Source organism: Pteropus alecto, unplaced genomic scaffold, assembly GCF_000325575.1.
Source record: "Pteropus alecto unplaced genomic scaffold, ASM32557v1 scaffold65, whole genome shotgun sequence".
In the NCBI taxonomy this organism is placed as follows: domain Eukaryota; kingdom Metazoa; phylum Chordata; class Mammalia; order Chiroptera; family Pteropodidae; genus Pteropus; species Pteropus alecto.
Genome location: NW_006439191.1, coordinates 5,390,483 through 5,412,394, shown reverse-complemented (window position 1 = coordinate 5,412,394; position 21,912 = coordinate 5,390,483). Strand labels below are relative to the sequence as shown.

The 21,912-nt window shown below is 37.0% G+C and overlaps 1 protein-coding gene across 1 annotated transcript in view; it reads left to right on the top strand.

The window, feature by feature from the left end:
* The window catches only part of USH2A (usherin), a 564,162-nt gene that overhangs the window by 118,238 nt on the left and 424,012 nt on the right, over positions 1-21,912 (top strand). The window contains exons 11-12 of the mRNA XM_025049837.1: positions 9,261-9,456; positions 12,900-13,541. Coding sequence (XP_024905605.1) covers positions 9,261-9,456; positions 12,900-13,541 — 838 coding nt within the window. The remainder of the gene's footprint in view (positions 1-9,260; positions 9,457-12,899; positions 13,542-21,912) is intronic.

Sequence of the window (21,912 nt, the reverse complement as noted above, 5' to 3'; positions counted from 1 at the left end):
TTGAACACTCAAAAGACTGAGAAAAATGGTCTTTCGTTCCTACCATTGCTTTGTTGGAGCATGCTTCAAAATGTCACCTTTTTGCACACTCCTTAGAAATTATAGTGGGGAAATTTGGAAAGCAGTTTCTCAGAAATGCCTTTTGGAGAGAGAGGGGACTACAAAAGTACACCAGCCTGACAAATGACGGGCATTGTAGAATGGAAAAGAAAAGACATCTTGGTTTTACACCAAGTAGAAGCTTTTCTTCTACAATGACTTTTTTCGACAGCTGAGCAAAATGATAAACAGCAGTATCACAAAACACTTAAATAGAAACAAGTATTATGATGTACATTATTCACCCAGCATTCTCCAATTCATGACATTTATATGTGGCAGAAACTACTGCAGATTCATTTATTTATTTTTGAAGTGAAATGACTGCTTTACAAAGGTAGCCTGTTACATTAATATGGACTTTTCTTCTCTAGAGAGGAAGAAGCATAAGGAAAGAAATCATTGTATCTATACTAGAAATATATAATAATTCTTAGGGTCCGCACCTTAGGGCTGAGCAAGCTTCTTAGCAGAGAGAATATACTGTCCGTAGATGATCGATGATAGATAGAGATAGATAGATAGATACATACATACATATGTTACGATAAATATGTATTCTTTTAGAAGCACCAGTAGTGCTACAAATAATTAGATATTTCACGAAAGCTTTTTTTAAAGGAATTCTAAAACCATTTTATTTCTAGAATTAACATTCACATACTGAGTAGTATAATTACTCCAATATTAGTTCAGAAACACTGTTTATTTGATACACAAAGATAGAACTATCAATAATTTGAAGAGATGCATGACAGAGGAAAAAATCAGTAAGACAAAATTTCTAGGAATTGACTTACTGCAATGACAGCATAGGTAGCAAGTACTTAAACACTAATTCTTAAATATTTGTGTTTATAAGAACCATGATGTTCGTTTATTTTGTTTTTAGGATTTCGCATGTAAGTGAGAGCATGCGGTATTTGTCTTTGTCTATCTGACTTATTTCACTTAGCATCATACCCTCTAGGTCCATCCATGTTGTCGCAAATGGTAAGATTTTATTCTTTTATATGGCTGCGGAATATTTCATTGTGTACCTGCACCACATCTTCTTTAACCAGTTGTCTGCTGATGGATGTTGAGGCTGCTTCCATAACAAAGCTAGTGCACAAGCCCACTCGCTAGTCTTTTAACTTGTCCAAAGTAATCCCCCAACCTCCTTCTCGCCTATCTTTCTCTTATAAAACAGTAATACTGTTTTAAATGTTTATTATTAAATGCTTTTAGACTTTAAAGAAAAATAAAAGAGCAAAAACAAAGAACCTAGGTGAAAGGAAATAATTTCTTAAAAGACTAAAAATTAGACAAACTAGAAATGGGACAATAAGTAGTGAAATTAAACAAACTCAATAGTTGGTTCTTTGAAAAGATTAATAAAATTGAGAAAACACAAATTGCTAACATCCGAAATTTTAAAAAGGGACATCGCAGCATATTCTACAAACCTCTAAAAGATAATAATACAGTATTCTGAATTATTTTCTCCTAAGAAATTTGACATCCTAAATGAAATGGACAATTTAACACAGAACTAACACAAGAAAAAGCAGAACATTAATACAAACCTAACATAAGAAAAAATAGAAAATCTAAATAACTCTATGTAAATCAAAGACATTGAATTTGTAATCAAAATATAAATTTCAACAAGGAAAATTTCAGGCCCAGAGGACTTAACTGGTGAATTCTTTAATAACATAAATATATCACATCCATCCTATGTAGACTCTTAGAAAACTGGGGAGCATGCACTTCCAAACTTGTTTGGTCATGGCTCCGTAATCTTACTATCATAAACTGACTGTTTTTTTAAAGTCCATTTGGATTTTCTACATAAATAGATGTACTATAACTTAATATATTAGCAAATCAAATTCTGTAGTATGTGGTAATGCACCATGACAGTCTGTCCTTCCTATAGAAAGGACAGACCCCTGAGGTAGGGTATTAATGTTACATGAGGCTGGAGAGGCGCGTGGAGGCCATGTCGTGGGAGCTGGACGTTGCTAGGCAGGCGATAAGGAGCTGTTGAACGTTGCTGAGTGTGTACGTGACACAGTGGTATACCACGCAGGCAGGAGGCAGCGTGAGCAGTGCATCCCAGAGGGGAGAAGTAGTGTGTCACAAGGGTTGTTTAGAATCGCTAGTACTTGGTGATACTAAAAAGGAAAGCAACGTTTATATGCTTTTAACTTGTTTACAGAAAGTATACCCTCTTAACTTTCTGCACTCAGTGTGTTCCTCTCTATCTCACCTTTACGATGCTCCAGAGTTATCATCAGAATTGGCGTGGACGAAAATTAATATGATAGTTTATTAGATGTATTAGGGACGAGGACTAGACCATAAAAACCATTCTCTGTGAGTTGCTGGGTAATGATGGCTACTCTAAAGGGAGACGTGGTAGAAACTCAGAGATATTGCTCATGTAATATGACCTTACACGACTCACTGGGTACCTACCATATCCTTGCATGTCATCAGACATTTGTTGAGTAACAGTTTGAATGAATGAGTTTCTCAACAGAGAAGAATAGGAGTTAAAGAATTTCTAAAGTCTACAGTCATGTATATAAAAGAAAAGAATATTCTCAGGAATGTTCTCATTGATCAATAGATTTTTGCCCTCATTTGTATTTCTTTTCTGTTCAAACAAAACCCATCAAATCAAATTTAATTTCCAGGGTAGATTTCCTGTTCTTACGATTTTGAATTTGCTTTTCAAATTCTTATTTTTGTTTGGCATCATCAATATTATCTCACTGGCTTTTAATGAGTTCTCTGAGAAGATGTAATCTATAGAACATTAGATCATCTCTGCAACCAGGTAAATGAGTATTTAGGAAGATGTATATTTATATTGTTTTGAAAATGCATCTTTAAATTACTTAAATTTGGTGTCGATTACATAGAGAAGCTCTAATAAATATTGATGATGCTGACTTAATTTATTAATCTTTAAATCATGTTTCATATTTTCTTTAAACACAGAAGTGCTTTTTTCACATACACAAAAGTGATGTAAGAATTATTCGATGCCTTGAATTCACTCTGATAGAATTCCATCTTTTAATTTAGAAGGTAGTTGAGAAATAATTATTGCAGAATCTTACTCTTTTATCTTCTACCATTATCCCTGCCAAATTCAGTTTCAACTGTCACACATTTGACTGTGTATATCCACCATCACTACAAGTCGGGGATGGCAGACTTTTGAAGGATAGTCCAAAATGGAGAAGTCCTGCGTGTGTTCATAGGGCAATACATAGCACCTGTTAGCGAGCGTCAGTGCTAATTCTCAAAATAATAACTGGACTGTGTGGCTTCCACTGATCTTCCACTGTGCATCCAGCTCCTCAGAGAGACTGGCCGGCCTTCACCTTCTGTGGGTCTGCCTGTTGCTATTACATTTGCAGCTTATCACAAGCAGGGTGAATTTAGAATAGTGATTTTGAGCATGCACTTGGGAATTAGGCCATTTACTGTCTGGCACTCAATAAGTAACTTGATCTTTCGTAGGTTTGGTTTCTTCGGTAAAATGAAGCATCATGCATTTCACAAATGGTGAAATGACTAAAACTTTTGCTATTGTGGAGCTTACGTTGTAATGTGGTTTGTAATGTGGCTTCTTCCTTCTGTTGTTTCTTTGTCCATGTTTTTCATGTTGGAAATTTTGCACAAACGTCTGATGAATCTTTGTTGCCTGTTCTATTGTGTAAGAAATGATAAAATACTCCCGAACGGGACTTCCCTCTTGAATGCGTGAACAGCAAGAGAGACCAGAAGTCATAGTCCCAGATGTCAGTGTAGAGATTTTATCTCTGTAGTTTTTCTCTGCTAGTTTCCTTTTATGGAAAATAAGTCTGTCTCTTGGCTGTCTCCAGAAGCAGTATGGGAGAAGGGGAATGGTGGCAGGGTATAGGGTGTCCCTTAGTCTATAGACTTCACTTAATCCTCCAATATCTGCCCTATACCTTAGACTCTCACCGACAGTTAATGGCCTAATACAATAGAGCAGGTTAGTTTTAATTTTTCTTGACAATAGGACTGGTGGTAGCATGCAGTAGGAGTAGTTCGCCTGGCTGTGTAAGGTTGAAATGGGGCCCTGGAAATGTAGATACTTGCTGTGTAGAATTCCTGTAACTCACAATTCTCAGCCTTGCCACTACTAGTATTTTGGGCTGCAAAATTCCTTGCTGCGGGAGGCTGTTCTGTCCATTGCAGGGTGTTGAGCAGCATCCCTAACATCTACCCACCAGATGCGGGCAGCATCCCTTCCCCAGCTGAGACCACGAAAATAGTTTCTAGCCACTGCTAAATGTCTTCTCGGGGGAAAAATAACCCTCAGTAGAGAATCGTTGTTCTAACTTCAGGCCTACATCCTACTTCTTTAAGCATTTTGTGGCCTGTAAATCTTACGACTTTCTGATGTTCCATAGGAAGATATTAGTTCTCTTGTTTTAAAAATCCAACTCAGCTGACCCCCATCCATATTGTAGCTTCTCTGATTCATTAAGATGTTGTGTATATTCACTTATAATTCTTTCTTCCAATTTCTTTGAAATTTTCTGTGAAATTTGTTCCCTATTGTTTTCTCTACTGTTCTCATTAAATTTATGGGTTATACTTCTTTTTATCTCTATTATATGTGAGGTATGAGGAAAAGGAGGAAATAGGCACATGCTTAATTATCCAAATTTTACCAAAAATCTTATTTTTGAAGACTCGTTTTTAAATGTATATTTTTCTAACAATAGCCGGACAGTCAATACTTACATACTTTTCTCTAAGTAAAAAAAGAACTTTATTATGATTTCCCCTCCTTTTTCTGCCCTTCTATCTCTCATGCATCAGACTTGTCTTAATTTTATTAACCTCTGGATGAACCATTTATAGCAAGGTCAGGCTTTGTCAGGGAGCAGAATGTGTACAGTATGCTTATCACTTATGTCTGTTTTCCTGGACACGGAGTGTTTATCACCACCAGACATACCTAAGGGTCCGCATGACCACAGTTTAATCTATTGTATTTGGTAGCCATGCCTCATAGAAGTCACCTAGATTGTGACAGAATCTTGTTTCTTTCTTTTTTTTTAAATTGCAATAAGAACACTTAACACGAGACATACCCTTTCAACCAAATTTTAAGAGCACAGTAAGTGTTGTTATCTATAGCAGATCTCTAGAACTATTTTTGTCTTGCATAACTGAAATTTTATCCCAATTGCACAGGAACTCCCTGTTTACCCCTGACCCCAGCCCCTGGCAACCACCCCTCTACGCTGTTTACATGAGTTCGACTATTTTAGATATCTCACATAAGTAAAATCATGAAGAGTTTGTCCTTCTGTGACTGGCTTATTTCACTTAGTGTGAGAATCTCAGGTTTCAATGAAGAGTTATCTAATAAAGAGACCATTGATTTAAATTCTTATTTGAGTAGTTACTAAATGAACACTAATCCTTCTTGTCCTTTCCTTTCCTCTCAGTCACATACACAGCCACAGAATGTTTCCAAATTCTATTCATGGGGCTGTTGCTTAGGCTTCCAGATATCTCAGAATGCATTGTTCTTCTGTTAATTCATCTAAATTATGCCTGTTTCAGAGTTTGTCTTTAAGAAAAAGTTGTGCTGATGGAGTAGTAGAAGGTTCAGGACTGTGATTTTGAACAGTCAAGGGATGACATGCAGTTTTGGATCTATGTGGTTCCTTTTGGTGGTATAATAAGCAAGTATGTCTGGCAAACTTCTTTGGATCTGTATCTGATTCAAGTTCAGAGCTGATAGCTTGTGCTAAATGTTTACCAATGCAACTCCACGTATGATGCAACTCATGAAAATTCACTTTGGATTTTGTCATCTTGTAAACTCAGTTTATAGTTGTTTTGTGAGGTTAAAAATTGAGACTTCTACTTTCAAGCAAACAGAGCAATAGAAACTGATTTACCCTTCCACCTAAAATAACCACAAGATGGACAAACTATATTAAACAATGGTTTGCAAGACACTGGGCATCACTGCAGACAGTGTCCAAGAGTGACAGGAAGCAAATTAAATAGGTCCTACAGTAGCCCTGTGTCGCCGCCTTGAGAGAGTATCCAGGCCAAGGTACAGGGAAGGAGAACCCAGACGAAGCCCAGGGGATTCTCTGAGTTGAGACAGAGCTGAGAGTTTGGAGAGTCCAGAGTGGCTGAAGTTTGCAGAGAGAGCAGCACAGAAGGAAAATTCCAGAGATGCACAGAGCGTCTTCCTTGAGTATTCAGCTGCCTGTCGATCGTTGCAGGTGTGTGAGAATGGCGAAGGAGCAGACTGAAAGGATTAAGGACGATGGTGCTTAACTCTCGTGCAAGGCTGGGGATAGTACCTGTTTCTACCAGTTTACAAGGCGGTCTCAGCAAGAGGGAAGGGATGCCACGTTTGTAAGCATTTCAAGCCTTTGCTTGCATCATTTTGCTGACATCCTGTTGGACAAAGAAAATTAGTAAGTCAGCCTAGGGTTAGTATAGAAGTAGCCTACCAAAAAGCATGGAAATGGAAAAGGTGTTGCACTTGACTTTTTGGAAGTGCGTTTGTAAAAGAAGGGGACTCACCTGTCTTTCTTCCTAGTTGGTGGACAGGGGTCGAACTTAGAGTGCATTTATATACCCTCACATAAAATGAAGAGAATCTGCAGCTGAGTTGTATACAAGTAAAGTTGTATTTTCAAGTGAATTTTGAGAAACTGATTAAAAGACGATCATTATATAAAACTGATTAAAAGACGATCATTATATAAACTATATATATATTTGTCGCTTAAATATAACCCACGTTTTAAGGTATAGTTACTATAAAGTCTAATTTGTAGGCATTGTAAAATTGTACTATTTGCAGCAGAATTTCTCACGTAGAGAGTTTTGTTTGATCTCGTTGAACAGAAAGTCCTTTGGTGTGACTGCGGTGTTGTACAAATCAAGGCAGTAGTGGATGCTTCGAGACGTTCCGGGTGAAAGGCGAGGGGGATGTAAAAAGGAAAAGGAGACATGCGTTAGGGAGCAGTGAGGAGCAGAGCGAGGAAATGGGGGCTGAGCGGCGTGCAGAAACCTCTGAAAATCTCCTCTTGTGGGGAAAGGAAAAAGACATTATCAGTTGCAGAGTAAAGCTCTCGTTCTGCTTTTGCCCCAAAACTTTAGTAACGATTCGTTTTTATTAATAATTTAACAAGAACTCGTTTTCTTGAAATCGAGACATTGGCCAAGTTTCACCTCTAGGGTGATGCAGGGCTCAGCTCTCCCATGGCAAAAAGATTCCGAAGTGGAAGAAGCAGAAATTAGAGTCAGCGGGACCATGAGACTATCAAGGAACATAGAATGCTTATAAGCTTAAGGAGCCCTTCTGTCTTGCTCCAGGAATAGAATGAGGGCTACAGGCAGCCTTATCTAGATTTCAAGAGGCAAGAAAGCCCCAGGTGGTATATACATTACATTTAAATAAGAATATAACAAAATACAGAGAAGATCACGTTTTGCCACAGAATGTACTGTTATTTCTCTTTACCTTTTTCACTCTTTTTTGCTCTTAATCTTTGAGTTTTCTTTAGATATGGGGTGTATATAAGGTTATTCTTTGACAAATATAATGCACGCCCAGTCTTTGAAGATGTTTGCCATCTGTTTAAAGAACGAGACTGATACAACAGCAAAAATAAGGGCTCAATTTTAGGGTGATAGACGTGAAGTGTTATGATGTTCATGGCTATATGTAACACATACCCACCAATAAACGCCATGTACTTTTGCAGACCAAATTAAATCCCAGTCTGGTTTCCACGGGACTGAACGAGACAGGGCGGGGACACAGCCAGGCATAAGCAGGCAGCTCACAGTCCTTGCATATCTTTCTGGACCTACGTGCATCTCCAGTGTTGAGGTTCATTATTATCTGCAACCATATCCGGTGCATGTATAAAGCTTTATTTTTCAGAGTTTTAGACAATTTTATGTCAATTATTTTATCCTGAAATAATGACCCCAGGGAGTCTCTATTTCTCAGATGAGGAGAAAGGAAACAATGATAGATTTATAAAAATTCTCTACATCTTTGTAACTGAATCCTCATATCGTGTGGTCGTTTTGAATAACCCCAAGATTAAAGGTAAATCACACCGTGTCTTTTCCCAGGTACCACAGGTACTGCCCTGCCTCAAAGTGCAGAACCAGATTCAGTCCAAGAGAAAGGAAAGCAGGGGGAGAAATGCTAGGCACTTGATGAGATGTCTAAACGGCATCTCTTGTGAAAGTCCTAAGTTATTGAATTTCTCATATTTATTTCACATTTTATAGTGCATGTTCCTTTATGAAAAGTGTTAGCTCTTTAGTTCTTTCTTCAACCAACATTGTATTATCTATGTATATAGTAGGTGCATATTATATATTTTATATATTTTCATTCTCAAAAAGCATCTTGAAGAAGAAGATTACTTATTTTTTTAGCTATTTTGCTTGACAACGCTCTGAAACATGTAACTTTTTTTGCATTTTTTTAACCACAATGTACATCGGCTAAATATTCTTAATGTGATTAAGTCGTGCTACAAATGAACCATAAATATGCTGAAATATTCTTAAAAGCAGGATTGTGCAAAAAAAATGTAATCAGGGTCAATATCAACGGGCCTAAAAGGATGCTATTAACAAAGACCTTTATTTTACACATTGTTAAAAGCTTGGTGGGATAATATTATTATAGAAAGAGTCTTCCTTAAATTAAGTACCTGGTATGTATAAAACGAGTTTGGATGAAAAAGACAGTAAATGAGGGGAAAGTAAAACAGAGAGGTCAAGTTGGAAAGACTAAATTAATTGCTGTCTCTTTTCTATTTTCAGTCTCCACATGACTATTTTGATTATAAAGAAATGGTGCTGAATGCTTAATCCCACATTTTCCTTTTAGTCATATACTACTGACTTCTCTGGGGGTTATTTTCATTCAGTTCTATATATTCACCCGGCTGAAGCTTCCTATGTTTTTGTGTCAGGAGGAAAAAATACCTTATTACCTTCTTGTCTGTTTAACATTTAAAGTTTTTTTCTCCCTCCCTCCCTGTCTTGTACCTAATGAGCAAATTATCTAAAAATAGATACGTTCATCATTCTACAAAATGTTGTATCTTCTCTAGATTGGAGGCCAGTGTAATTGTAAGAGACACGTTTCTGGCAGACAGTGCAATCAGTGCCAGAATGGATTCTACAAGCTACAAGAGTTGGATCCTGATGGCTGTACTCCTTGCAACTGCAATACCTCTGGGACGGTGGATGGAGATATTACCTGTCACCCGAATTCAGGCCAGTGCAAGTGCAAAGCAAATGTTATTGGTATGTGTAATGCAGAAGTTTACAGTCACATCTCTATTACCATCTGGAATAAAATTCTCTGTTTGATTTCTTAACTGAAGAGTAAAGCAAATTTCCGGACTCAAGGCAGACTGGAAAAGAAAAACAATTTGGAAGAAATTAACTATCTAAAAATGATTAAATTAATACTTCCATCAAACTTCAGCTGGAAGCTTAGTTTAATCAACCCTTTAGAAGTTTCTTTAGTCTGTAGCTGCATTAGTTCACACAGTCCCATACTAATAAGTCATAGAAAAATATAATTTGCTTACTGCATAGATGTTTCTTTTAGAAAATTAGCACTTTTTCAAAATGTTTTATACTTAATGAGTTCTAAGCAAATCATTTCCATGCTAGTTTTCTTAATAGACTAAAATAAATGGATTTTTTCAAAATATTCTGTGCTACAGGGTCCTTTGTGATAAATCTTTCCATTTTTTTCTATTATATTTCTTTGAACTGTTCCTATGAAATGCAAAATAAGTCAACATAATTCTACAGATCATGTATATTGCTAGGGTTAGTTATAAAAGGCCACGTAATTTTAATTTTGTAATTCAGTACCAAGTTGATTATAATAAACAGCTACCTTCAGTGTTATTTATCATTTTTTTATATAAGACGTGCTTTTTTGTTTGTTACTCCCACAGGTATTTTTCAGAAATTAGATTTGATTATAGCAATTTATTACATCCAACATTTTTGAGGGGAACCACAGCCACATAAGGACAAAATTTATCAAGTGCCCAAAATGCACTATGTACATAATGCACTTTGAAATTTTGATATATGAGAATATTATGAGAGGAAAGTTTCCTGATGAAGTGACTCTTGTAACTGAACACGTCGTGGTTCATGCAGGAAGTTTGAAAAAGACCTTTACCTTTCTATTGTCATTCAGGACACCAAGTCTCCCATGGCCTTTCTACCATTGACCTCGACCTCATAACAAAACCATGCCTGGCAGTCTTCACGCACACACACACCCCCGCACACATGCACATGCGCACACGCACAAATGCATACATGCATATACACAGACATATGAATGTGTTATGCTAAATAACAATTTCTTTTCTGTAATGTAACACTAAAACCTATTCTTTATCTTTTATATATATATTGATATATAGACATCATTTTATTTAGCTAGACGAGCATTTCATTTTAATTTAATAAAAAAGAATATGGGCATTGTTAATGGTTATTACACAAGATTTCTCTGGTTTAAAGAAAGATTACATCAAAATCTATAACATAACTTGCATTTCAAACATACAAAAACTCAACTTTTCAGAAAAAGAGCATCACTAACTTGTACATAGAAGCACATTTTTGCATGTGATATCTGTGATGCTGAATGAATTCTAAGTCCTTGAATTCATTTTATATGGCATCCTTTGTACTTTAGTATGAGATATATTTTAAATTCAAAATATGAAAACAAAGTTTAACAAAATGCCTTTACATGCAGTGAAGTAGCTTCTCTGTGTATCAGTGGAATCTTGTGATGGTAGGACTCCAGAGCTTAAGGAAGAACAAAATATCAAAACTTGCCATTAACTTAGAATTTGTTATGACCTCCCTGCCGTTTACCTATTTTACCTATTAGTTTTCTGCAGGAAAATGTAAATAAATAAATAAATAAATAGATAGATAAATAAAATGAAGTCACCATTTTGATATTATTTCTAAAGTTATATCTGCACATGCAGTATATTTAATCAAAATATAAACTTGGTATGCATAAATATTTATTTTTCTAATGAGATTAGTAAGCAACCTTATGCAATTTTATCTTGTTAATAAGGGGGAAAAAAAAAAAACCAGAAAATACAAGTGTGTGTTGTATATGCTTCAGAAAGCAAACTGTTAGAGTTACGAAAACTGTTAAATCTTACTAATGATTCTATCACCAGTAAAATACATTAGCGCCGATAATTTTATTAAAGTAGGTCATTCATCTAGAATAAAAAGGGAGAAGAATGTGAATTAAATGCCAAGTGTGCTAACTCGCCTGTACTTGTTAACACCGAGTGCGATGCCCTGTAGGCCTTCCTGACTATCGTTAGGAATAGATTACCTGTCAGGAATATGTATGGCATATTCAAATAAGCACTGCGCATATTTTTAAAACTGATATGATATGAATCCATGTAGACCAATTTTAATAGTTCAAAATGAGTCATAATTCTTGTTAACAATACAGTTATTTTTAAAATTTGCAGCAGTAGTGGTCCTTTTTTATTTTCCTTATTGAAATTAAATGATATGCCTTAGGTGAGTCATTCATCACTGTTAAAGAATTTGCCTTCCATTGGAGTTCTTGAATTTTTATTCATGTATATATACATATATATTATGCATTTTCTTCTCGTTTAGGAAATACTTTTCTACATATGAGTTCCTGAGTGTGTTTTTGACCGTTATTTTAGGACTAATTTTTTTTTTTTATTGCCATTAAAGCTTGAAATAAATGTTTTCAATTGCTTCAACCTCACATAGTTACTTAAATTCATGGATATGTGAAGGCTAAAGAAAGTGTTTTGCATCATAGCATTTACTATTCAAAATAATTTTTTTAAATTCCTTCGTCTTGTAATATTCTTTATGAAACTAACCTAAGTTATCAGTGATGTTTTAGGTGATAAAACATTTTTCTCTGTTTGTGAAATGTATATTTGTACTCCTTTAAGTAGAAGCCACATAAACAGCAGAATTTATTTAGTGTTTAAAGAGGTATGTTCTGAATCATACAATATGACAAGCAATGTGATTGCTTTATGAGCCAAGGAGAGCATAATTTATATTAATTGAAAATGATAAAATATAGGAGCATATAAAAGCATTGAAATAAAAATTGTTCTGGATAAGTTTTATTTTTATTAATTACTTAAATGTGTACTATTCAGAAGTAAGTATATATACTGTTATCACAAACATAGTTACCAACTTAACATTTTATTAAATGTTTTTCAGGGATTCTGACTTCTAGGAAAATAACTAATGTGATATGCAATTTTTTTGTACAGCTTTGAAAATGTACTTCACTCTCTACAATACTATTAAGTGAACATACTTCGTTAATAGAAAATCACTAAAAATAATAGTTTGAACATAGTTATTAGTTTTAAAATAAGTTTTAATATTCATCAAAGAGAAAAGCTCTTATGTGTAAGAGAAGCAACACTTGCATTAAGCATTTTTCTTTGCATTAAGTAATAAATGAATAAAATTTAAAGCTTCATAAGTGCCATATTCAGAACTGTCATCGTATTTTGAGTGTGATTAGCCTTCTATGGCATCGCTTGCGAGAGAACACTCAGCATTTTGTGTCTGCGTTAAATGTTGTGCTTCAGCTATCTGAAAACATAAACAATCATTTTCACACTTTCACCTTTAAAAAAAAAAAAATTTATCTGTAGGGCTTCGATGTGATCACTGCGATTTTGGATTTAAAGTCCTCCGAAGGGCGAATGCCGATGGATGCGAGCCTTGCCAGTGCGACCTCCACGGCTCGGAGAGCAGCGTCTGTGATCCTCTTTCTGGGCAGTGTGAGTGCAGAAAAGGAGCCAGAGGACTTCAGTGTGACACCTGCAGAGAGCACTTTTACGGGTTAGACATCACCGGTTGCAAGGCCTGTGACTGCGACCCAGCGGGGTCCCTCCCTGGAAGTGTCTGCGATGCCAGGACGGGACTGTGCCGCTGCCGGCCCTACGTTGGAGGGCGACGTTGTGACGAATGTTTGGAGGGATACTTCCATCTACAGCAAAGTAATTCTTCCCTCTGCCTGCCCTGTAACTGTGATGAGACGGGGACAGTAAATGGCTCTCTGCTGTGTGACAAATCAACAGGACAATGTCCTTGCAAATTAGGAGTAACAGGTCTTCATTGTAATCGGTGTGAGCTTCACAGGTACAATGTGACCACTGGCGATTTCCAAGGCTGCCGGATGTGTGAGTGTGACTCCTCAGGGACATTGCCTGGGACCATCTGTGACCCAATCAGTGGCCAGTGCCTATGTTTGCCTAATCGTCAAGGAAGGAGGTGTAACGAGTGTCAACCAGGTAAGAGAGAAATGTGTCACATTTTCAGTGCATTGTGACTTTTCTTTGTCATCCCGCATCAGGTGATTCCTCTCTGGTACTCAGTCGAGACTGCTAAAATATTTGTCTCTAACATCACAGATGAATTTATTTCATGATGCAACACAGATATAACTGTTTAATTTAGTCAAGATTATGTGGCATATTTTTGTTGCCGTATTTAGGGCGACCCTTTAGGTAAGTGCCAGCCAATCGGACGTTTCAGAATTGAAGCTTATATTTAATTTCTCAACTTGAATTCCCATTTTAACAACTGGAAAAAAAAACAACTAAGAACAGCAAGAATACATTTTATTTTCCAGAGAAAGGAAAACTCGAGTTGATTATCTATACAAAGTCAAATATTCAGATGACGAACTGATTTTCTGAATAAAGCTGACCAAATGTTTTTACTAAATGGGCTATATGTTCTGGCATCATACAGAAACATCTAGAATTATTTTCGCATGCCACCAATTTCACAAAATAAGCTAGTGTTTAGTCCCATTTTGCCCATCTTTCCATCTGTTTCCCAACTGGAAGAAAGATGGACCCTAGCTTTGGCTTTCTCTTTGCCTTGGTGGGATTTTAATTAAAACAATACACTTTTCTTTATAATAAATTCATCACAATGTCACGATAAGTGTAAATATTTATCAGTTGTCTAACAGCTGTACTAAGTGTCCTCTCTGCCACAATCAGCTCTGAGTTATCTGAGCCTGTGAAGATGACCATGATACAAATTCATGAGTGATTTGCCTGGCAGGGAAGGTTAGGCCTAAAGTTATATTTTACAAGACAAGTAACTCAGCTCAGGAGAATCCAGCCTTACCTTCCGCTTGACATTGGTCAGTATGACAAGGAGATCCAAGAAGACGAGAAGGAATTGATGAGTAGTTAATTTATTTTGAGATAAAATATCAGAACACGATTTGAACCAGCTTATACAGAAAGGGTCTGATATCTGGATGTCCCACAAAACCTGATATGGATCCATGCGGTCAGGACTCAGGAACTAGAAAGCTCCTATTGGTATATATTTATTCATTCATTCCCCTCCTCCCTCCCTCCTACCCCACCCACACCCCCTGCAAAAGGGCACTTTCAGCTTCATTTTCTCTTTTAAAACTCGATTATTTCTCAGTGTCTTCAATTAGACCAACCACTTACAGAGAGCAGGCAGTGTACAAGGAGTCATAGTACCGTGGCGATGCAGGTTGAAGAAGATAGTCCTTGCTCTGAAGACATGAAAACTCTAACTGGAAATAAGACCACTGCGCGACTATGAAAACGAGAATACTTTAGCTATGATCATTGTTTTCATTGATAGTGATGATCCCTATTCTATGTCCTTGTTAAAAGAGAGGACAACTTGCCATACACCTTTGCAGAGGAGTTTTGCGGCGTCTTTGTTTAGGCAAATAACTACTAAGAAATTGCCCTTTTAAACATACAGCACTATACGAGATAAATCTCAAAAGGAAAGGGGCCAGAAGGAGACAGGAGAGATCATAAATGGGGAGAAAAAGTTTGGGTATGATTTTCCAGTATTTTAATTTTTTTAATTTGATTTATATTTTTGTCAAAATTTACATGCAGGTGGTTTTAAAAATCAGGTAGAACTTAAAGAATGCAAAATAGCCGTCTGCTGTTCCTTCCTTCTTCCAGAAATCTCCCTACCCAGAACCACCACCTACAATGCTTAGATGTTTAATTTTGGCTTTTATTTCTGCATTTCTACATGTATTCTTCTATCTCAACCCTTAAAATTTAGGCTGTTCTCCTCCTCCTACAGAAAATGAGTATTTAGCTCATTATACCCATTCCTCAATAATCCTTCTTTTGGTTAAATCAATATTCAGAGATTTTTTTATTAGGACTATTTAAATGTATTTCACAGCTATGCCATATAATATGCTTTGATTATATTTCCTTTCCTGAAAACTTTGCCTTTGCTTCGTTTTTGGGGGGGGATCTCTTAAATACTTCTAGGAATCAAAACTTTCCAACAGAAATCTATCCAAGATCTCTCTCTCTCTTTTTTTTTTTTTTTTAACTTTTTTCCACTGAATATATCAGTCTGCAGGAGGCTATGAATCCCCGATTTGAGCTGGTCGATCTCTAGTTCTGTTGTACAGTTACCTCCTTGGTCTTGCTTTTTCAACTGTTCTGAGAATTTCCTTCATGTCTCCTGTGGTGATTTCCCTGTTCATGAATCCTACCTGTTCTTTCCCCTTGTTTTATTTGCGTATTGGGTAGAGCACATGCTCCAGGAGCTTGCGAAAAAGAGTACAGGGAGGGAAGCAATTTTTTTCTTTTTAGAATTTTGAATGTCTGAAATTACCTTTATTTCACACGTATAGCTATTTGAGATGTTACCACTATACAGAATCATTTTCACTCAAATTTATTTCACCATTATCTTCTAGTAGTGCCAATCGAATTCTCGTTTCTTTTTTTCCCCTACCTTCTAGAAACTTCTACCATTTCTATATATCTCGTTTCAGAAAATATCATGATGATATGTTTTTTGTTAAATAATTTTCCTGGGCACTCAGTGGGTGTATAGTTTCGTATCCTTACATTGAGAATGTCTATAAAATACCTTCATAGCAATATCTAGATTAGGATCTGACCGAGCAACTGGACCCCAGACCTAGCCACATCGACGCACAGAATTACCGGGCAGCTTTTCACAGTATCCCTGTGACATCGTCCCTGCACCTGTTAACCCCAAACCCTCCTCGGTTTGACTTCTCATGAGAGAAGTTATTGTGTTCTCTCAGAATGCCAGTGGGGAACCTGGCTGGGGAGAGGATTAATGACACCTCACCCCTGACTTCAGAAGCTTCTGGGGCCTTTAATTCCAACCGTTTCTTCCCAGAGTTTTGCAGCTTGTATCAGTGAGCTTACTGTGGGCCTCTCCCTGGTCGTTGGCTGCCGTTGGCTGCCATTTCTTCTTCTTTCGTTTTTGTTTTGGGGAATTTCAGAAGGGAAGAATCATTCAATCAATTATGCTTAACTGAACACGTTACCCTAATATTTCCTGGGTTGTGATCTTTTCAGGCCTAATCCTTGCAGTTATATTTTGATTGCTCTCTTTTTCCCACAACCCTTGTCTCTTCTGTCAAAATCAGCCTTCCTGGTTTTACCTTCAAATATATCCAGAATCGGGACACTTCTTACCACCCTCACTTATCCATCCTGGTTCCCGCCATTTTATTCTTTCTCTTGGACTATTCGAAAAGCCTCCTAAACTTCCCATTTCTCCTATTTATCCTTTTTCAGTCACTTCTCAACAAGCCCCCAAGGTGCTACTGTTCAAACCTTTGTCAGATGCTGCCGCTCCACCCTTTGCTGGGTTCCCGTCGTCATGAAAGAAACAGCTGATGGGCGTTAATGGCCCACATGGTTTGTTCCATCCTTCATCTCTCTGACCTCATCTCCACGAGGCTCCAGGTCCTTGTTCCTCTGCAACCCACAAGTCGAATCTGTCCCTCCAGTTGTTCAGAGCTCTGTGCCAGGCACACAGTGTGTACCTGCACAGTGGGGCCTCCACACAGACTTCATGAATTAGGTGAATAATTACATTTAAATACACCTCGTGGCATTCTCTTCTTTTTAGGTAGGGGTCACAGTGAGCACCCCTATAATGACATACGCATAGGGGGGACGTGGTGTTTTATCCTGCAGGGGAGGGAAGAAAACTGTAGCTTAAGGACTTGATGTATTTTTTTGACAAAATAAGATATTCTGTACACATATGTGTAGCATATGGAAAGGTCCAAGTGTGTGTGTGGACCTTTTGTGTTGTTTTGTTTCGTTTTGGGTCCTGCATTCCTCTGGTTTCAGAAACTATGTTGAATTTTGTTTTCTGGTTTTATTGTCTATAACTGTGCGATTTACCTGGGGGGGTGGGGAACAAAACAAAACACCCACATCCTGAAGTATCTTTATCAGAAGCAGATTTTCAGGGTAGGCAGCTCTGCAGCGGGGATGTTAAAATGCACTGCTGTGATTGCGAGCTTTCAGTTTACTTTCAACTCATCTGAGAGGACAGATCACGTACTAGGATGGATACCAGGTGGACGAGTGTGAGTGGCGGGGTGTGGAGGGCTGACCTCTGAGCCTAAGGACTTCTGCCTACCTTTTTCATCTCTGCTTGTAAATATTATGGGCCCGAACGAGACTGCTGCACATAGATTCTTGTCCCGCTTTTTAAAAAAAAACCTTATTAAGGAAGGTGCATGTAATGAAACCTCATGTATTATTAACCTAACCTTACTTGGATGTACGAGGAATAGGCTTAATTCAACTAAAATTTATAGGCAATTTGTTAAGGCAGCAGTGCACATTAGAAGGTACATTAGAGCCACATTGGTTTTAATATGCCATTCAATAACTCGAGCAGAGGTTAAAAATGCTGCTTAACCTCCATTAAGTATTTTAAAAATGCTTTAATTTAAAATTATTTGGAGCGTGTGTACATATATGAACGTACACATGCCCACACCAATAAATATAGCACTAAATATGTTTTCTCCGTCTGTTTTTTCAGTGCTAGATGACCTCGAAACATTCAGCAGCAGGCACTTAATCAGAGGCCAGGCCGAGGAAGGCAGGGAAGGATGTCAAGGCATCTCGAGCCAGTGACCCACCCTTGTCCTTGAGAACTAGAAGCAGAGAGGGTTTATTGAGGACTCTGCAGCTTTGGAATAAAATAAAGGCTAATTTATAATGAAAACAGCTTCATATGACATGTTTTGTGCTAACAGGACAATCCCTCATGCATTCCCCTGGCATTTACTTTTGGTTTTGTTTTAGAAGTCATGCAGACTATTAGAAAGTAAAACAAAGTATCTCGTTTCATTAAGAAGCATATTGTATTGGTTAAGTAATGAGCTTGTACGCCAGAATTGCATGCAAGACCCTGTCAATGGAATTGGAACTAGACGGCTGATGTTTTATTAAAAGTCGGTGCATTGGAATTGGGATCCATTTATGCCACATGTCCCAGTGTTTGGTGAAAAAGCTTTCTAGATCAACATGTTTTTCACAGAGAGACCTGAGTCTCAGAATAAGAGCCTCTTCCTTGATAAGCCATCAGAAAAGAATCTTGTCATAGACCATAATCTAAGGCACATCTGGAAAAAAAAAAAAAAGGACATTAACAAGTCATTATTTAGACTTTAATTTAGGAAAATCCCACTTTCACAGAAAACTACCTAATAAAATTTGCAATGATGATAATAAATAATATTTACTGTCTATTGTTTGCCAGACCCTGAAATAGAGTTTTATCTGAAAGTCCCATTTGATATGCACAATATTTCCATGATGGAAGGACCAGTATTATTCCCATTTTATAGTATAAAAAATGGATTTCGGTTAAGTGGAAGAGCTATTTAAAATCCAAATCCATCTGAACCCCAGATCTGCACTCTGAGAGTGTGAAACTTTTTTTTGAATAACTCAGTCACCCACCTCCACCCTCAAACTCAGCTCAAGCCGTGATTCTGGCTTCCTGCCTCTGGTCCTGGCACATATCATCGGTTGTGTAGAATCCGAGTCTTAGTTATAAAATGAAAATTAACAGAGTCCTGGGAGAGGCTAGAGTGATCAATTAACACAGAGCTGAATGAAGAGGTGTAAAAATAGACGGATGTCCATGGACTGAGTGGGAGAGTTTTTTGAGATGGTGCGGTGGTGTGCAGACGAGACAGTCGCATCCAGCTGATCACTGTCGAGACTGAGGAAAATGGGAACAAAGAATATAAAAGCTTTTCTGTGGATTATGGAAACACACATATATGTGTTTTATATTTATATTTATATTCATCTATAATCTACAAGATATAATCAGAGCTGTCATTATTAATATTCATTGTTGTTATTAGACCTGATTCTTAAAGAATATACTTATGCAGCCCTTTCATGGGTATTCACATAAATAAGAAAACTAGTTTTTTTTTTGTTTTTTTTTTTTTATGAAAGTAGACGAATCCAAATGAATGTTTTCCTTTATATGAGCATGTTATTATATTCTTTGTTCTAAGAACAGGAGACATAGTTTGGGGATGACAATTTGTTTCTGAAACTCTGTTCCAGCTCTTGATGTGGCAAGAATTACATTGACAATTTATTGTTCCTGATTCATATACATTTCCTGCTAGGCCAGGCCACTTACTCTCATGGCTTACAGATTTATGCTTACCATTTTCCTCTTCAGTGTTAAAAAGATCATCTCATATTTTAAAGGGTAAGAGATATCTATCCATTCATCTACACATCCATTCATTTCAGCCATCTATCCATTTCATTCATATATCCATTTTTTCAATAAATATCTATTGAATAAATTACTATGTACCAGGGACTATGCTGGTATAAGATACACAATCATAAAATATATTAAGGCATTATGGTTTAGTAGGGGAAACTGACTCGTACATAAATATAACACAGTGTGATAAGTTGCAATATTGGAAATATACAATATAAAGAAGCACGAAGTGAACAGATTGATTAATTCTCGAAGGATGCGGGACATGGAAACTCAGTTGAGAAAGTGACTCATGAGCTGAGTTTTAAAACTAAACAGTAGTTGGTAAGGTACTCAATGAGAGTCATAGCAGTCGAGAGGAAGACATAGAAGTAGAGAACTTAAAGTATATCGAAAGTAATTGAAAAAGAGCTTAAATTTATTTTTTTAATAGATATTATACATTGGGATGAATTATAATAATATTTATGCACTTATTGATATTTGGTCCACTATCAATAATTTCAACCTTATTTTTATATAAAACTGTCAAGTGGAAGAAAATTATTGTTTTAATTTGAAATTAGCATCATCTAGTAACACTTCATTCTGAAAATTTTAATTTGCTAAAAAGAGTTACTAAAATACTCTTTTGTCCCTTGGTATAGGTGAACTGCAAATTCCTCCCTGGACTCTTAATATTATGTCCATTCTCTGGCTTAAGCTGAGTCGTTTCTTCTAAATGGCTCATAATTAGTGCTTAGCCTCAGCTCTGCCCTCCTTTTCTGAATAAGGTCTAGAGGTTAAACTTGTTTTCTTTCTCCCATTCCAAGACCTTGGCAAAGCCTAGTTGTTCATGGTCCTCGGGAGGGACATTGCTAGGAAATGGGCTCTTCTTTTATGCCCGAGACAGGTACTGTGCTGTGCAAATAGCCGCTATAGGAGATCATACCAGCTGCCTTGCTAATAACTTGAACTCTAAGGATTCTGTAAACCTTCTTCTAGATAAAGCAACACTGTTTTATGATACTGGTGACTTTTTTGCATTAGCTGCATAACACATTGTTTTTCTACATGAGGCTTGTCTTGCTTGAGACCAGGGGTTAGGTGAACTAAAACTGGGGAAAATAATGAACTTTAGTGGGCCGATTCGTGCCATACATGTGTGAACTCTCAGCACTACATAATGTAAGGTAATAACGTTGTCTTAATGACTCTGCTTAAGTGTGTGGTACAAAATCGTTCACGGAAAGAAATCTCAAAAAAATCAGTTAAAACTTTACAGCCACGGAGATGTGGAACATGAAGTGGAGCTAATGGAAGGAAATCAGAAATGTATTGAGTTAAGGAAAAGAAATTAAGCTCAGTTATCTTTAAGTCGCACTCAGGAGTTGAAGCTGGAAGAGAAGGGAAGGGGAAATGTTGTTTTCTATAGTTGGAAGTCATAAGAGGAAGGGTAATGGTCTAGAATTAGGCACATTCAGGTAAAGTGAGAAGTACCATTGAACAGGAAGGTACCTGAGTCATCCTAATTAGAGCTACTTAAAAATAGGACAACTAAAACACTGCTGGGATTAGCCTTTGTAATCATGCCCCTGTGGGGAGGAGGGAAATTAACCCCCAGACAAATTCCAATGTAATCTTTTTCTTGAAGCTCTGCCCCTAGGTCGCAGCCTCCCTACGTGTTTTACTGCCATGTTTGTTCTTCTCCGCTTATATCCGTAATTTTTGTATGGCATTCTTTATTTTCGAAAACTTGGGCAACCCAGTCTTCTGCATCAAAATGTATCTCCCTTATCTTTACAGATTTATCTAATGATTTATTGTAAAAATCATCGCTAATTGTTCTAGAATTCTCTGGCTCAAAGCTATTGCAATAAGTCCAAATTAATTCTGCTTCTAAGTATGTGTGCTAATGGGTAATTTATCCAAATTGGAGAGCTGTTAGTACATTCACGATACTATCATCACGAATTTAAGAACCTAGGTACCTTCCCAGGAAAAAAAGAGTATATAGAATCACAGCGACAGTGGTCTTGAATCCATAATAGAAGCCTTCTAAATTTGTGCTTGGATCATGTTGAATCAGAT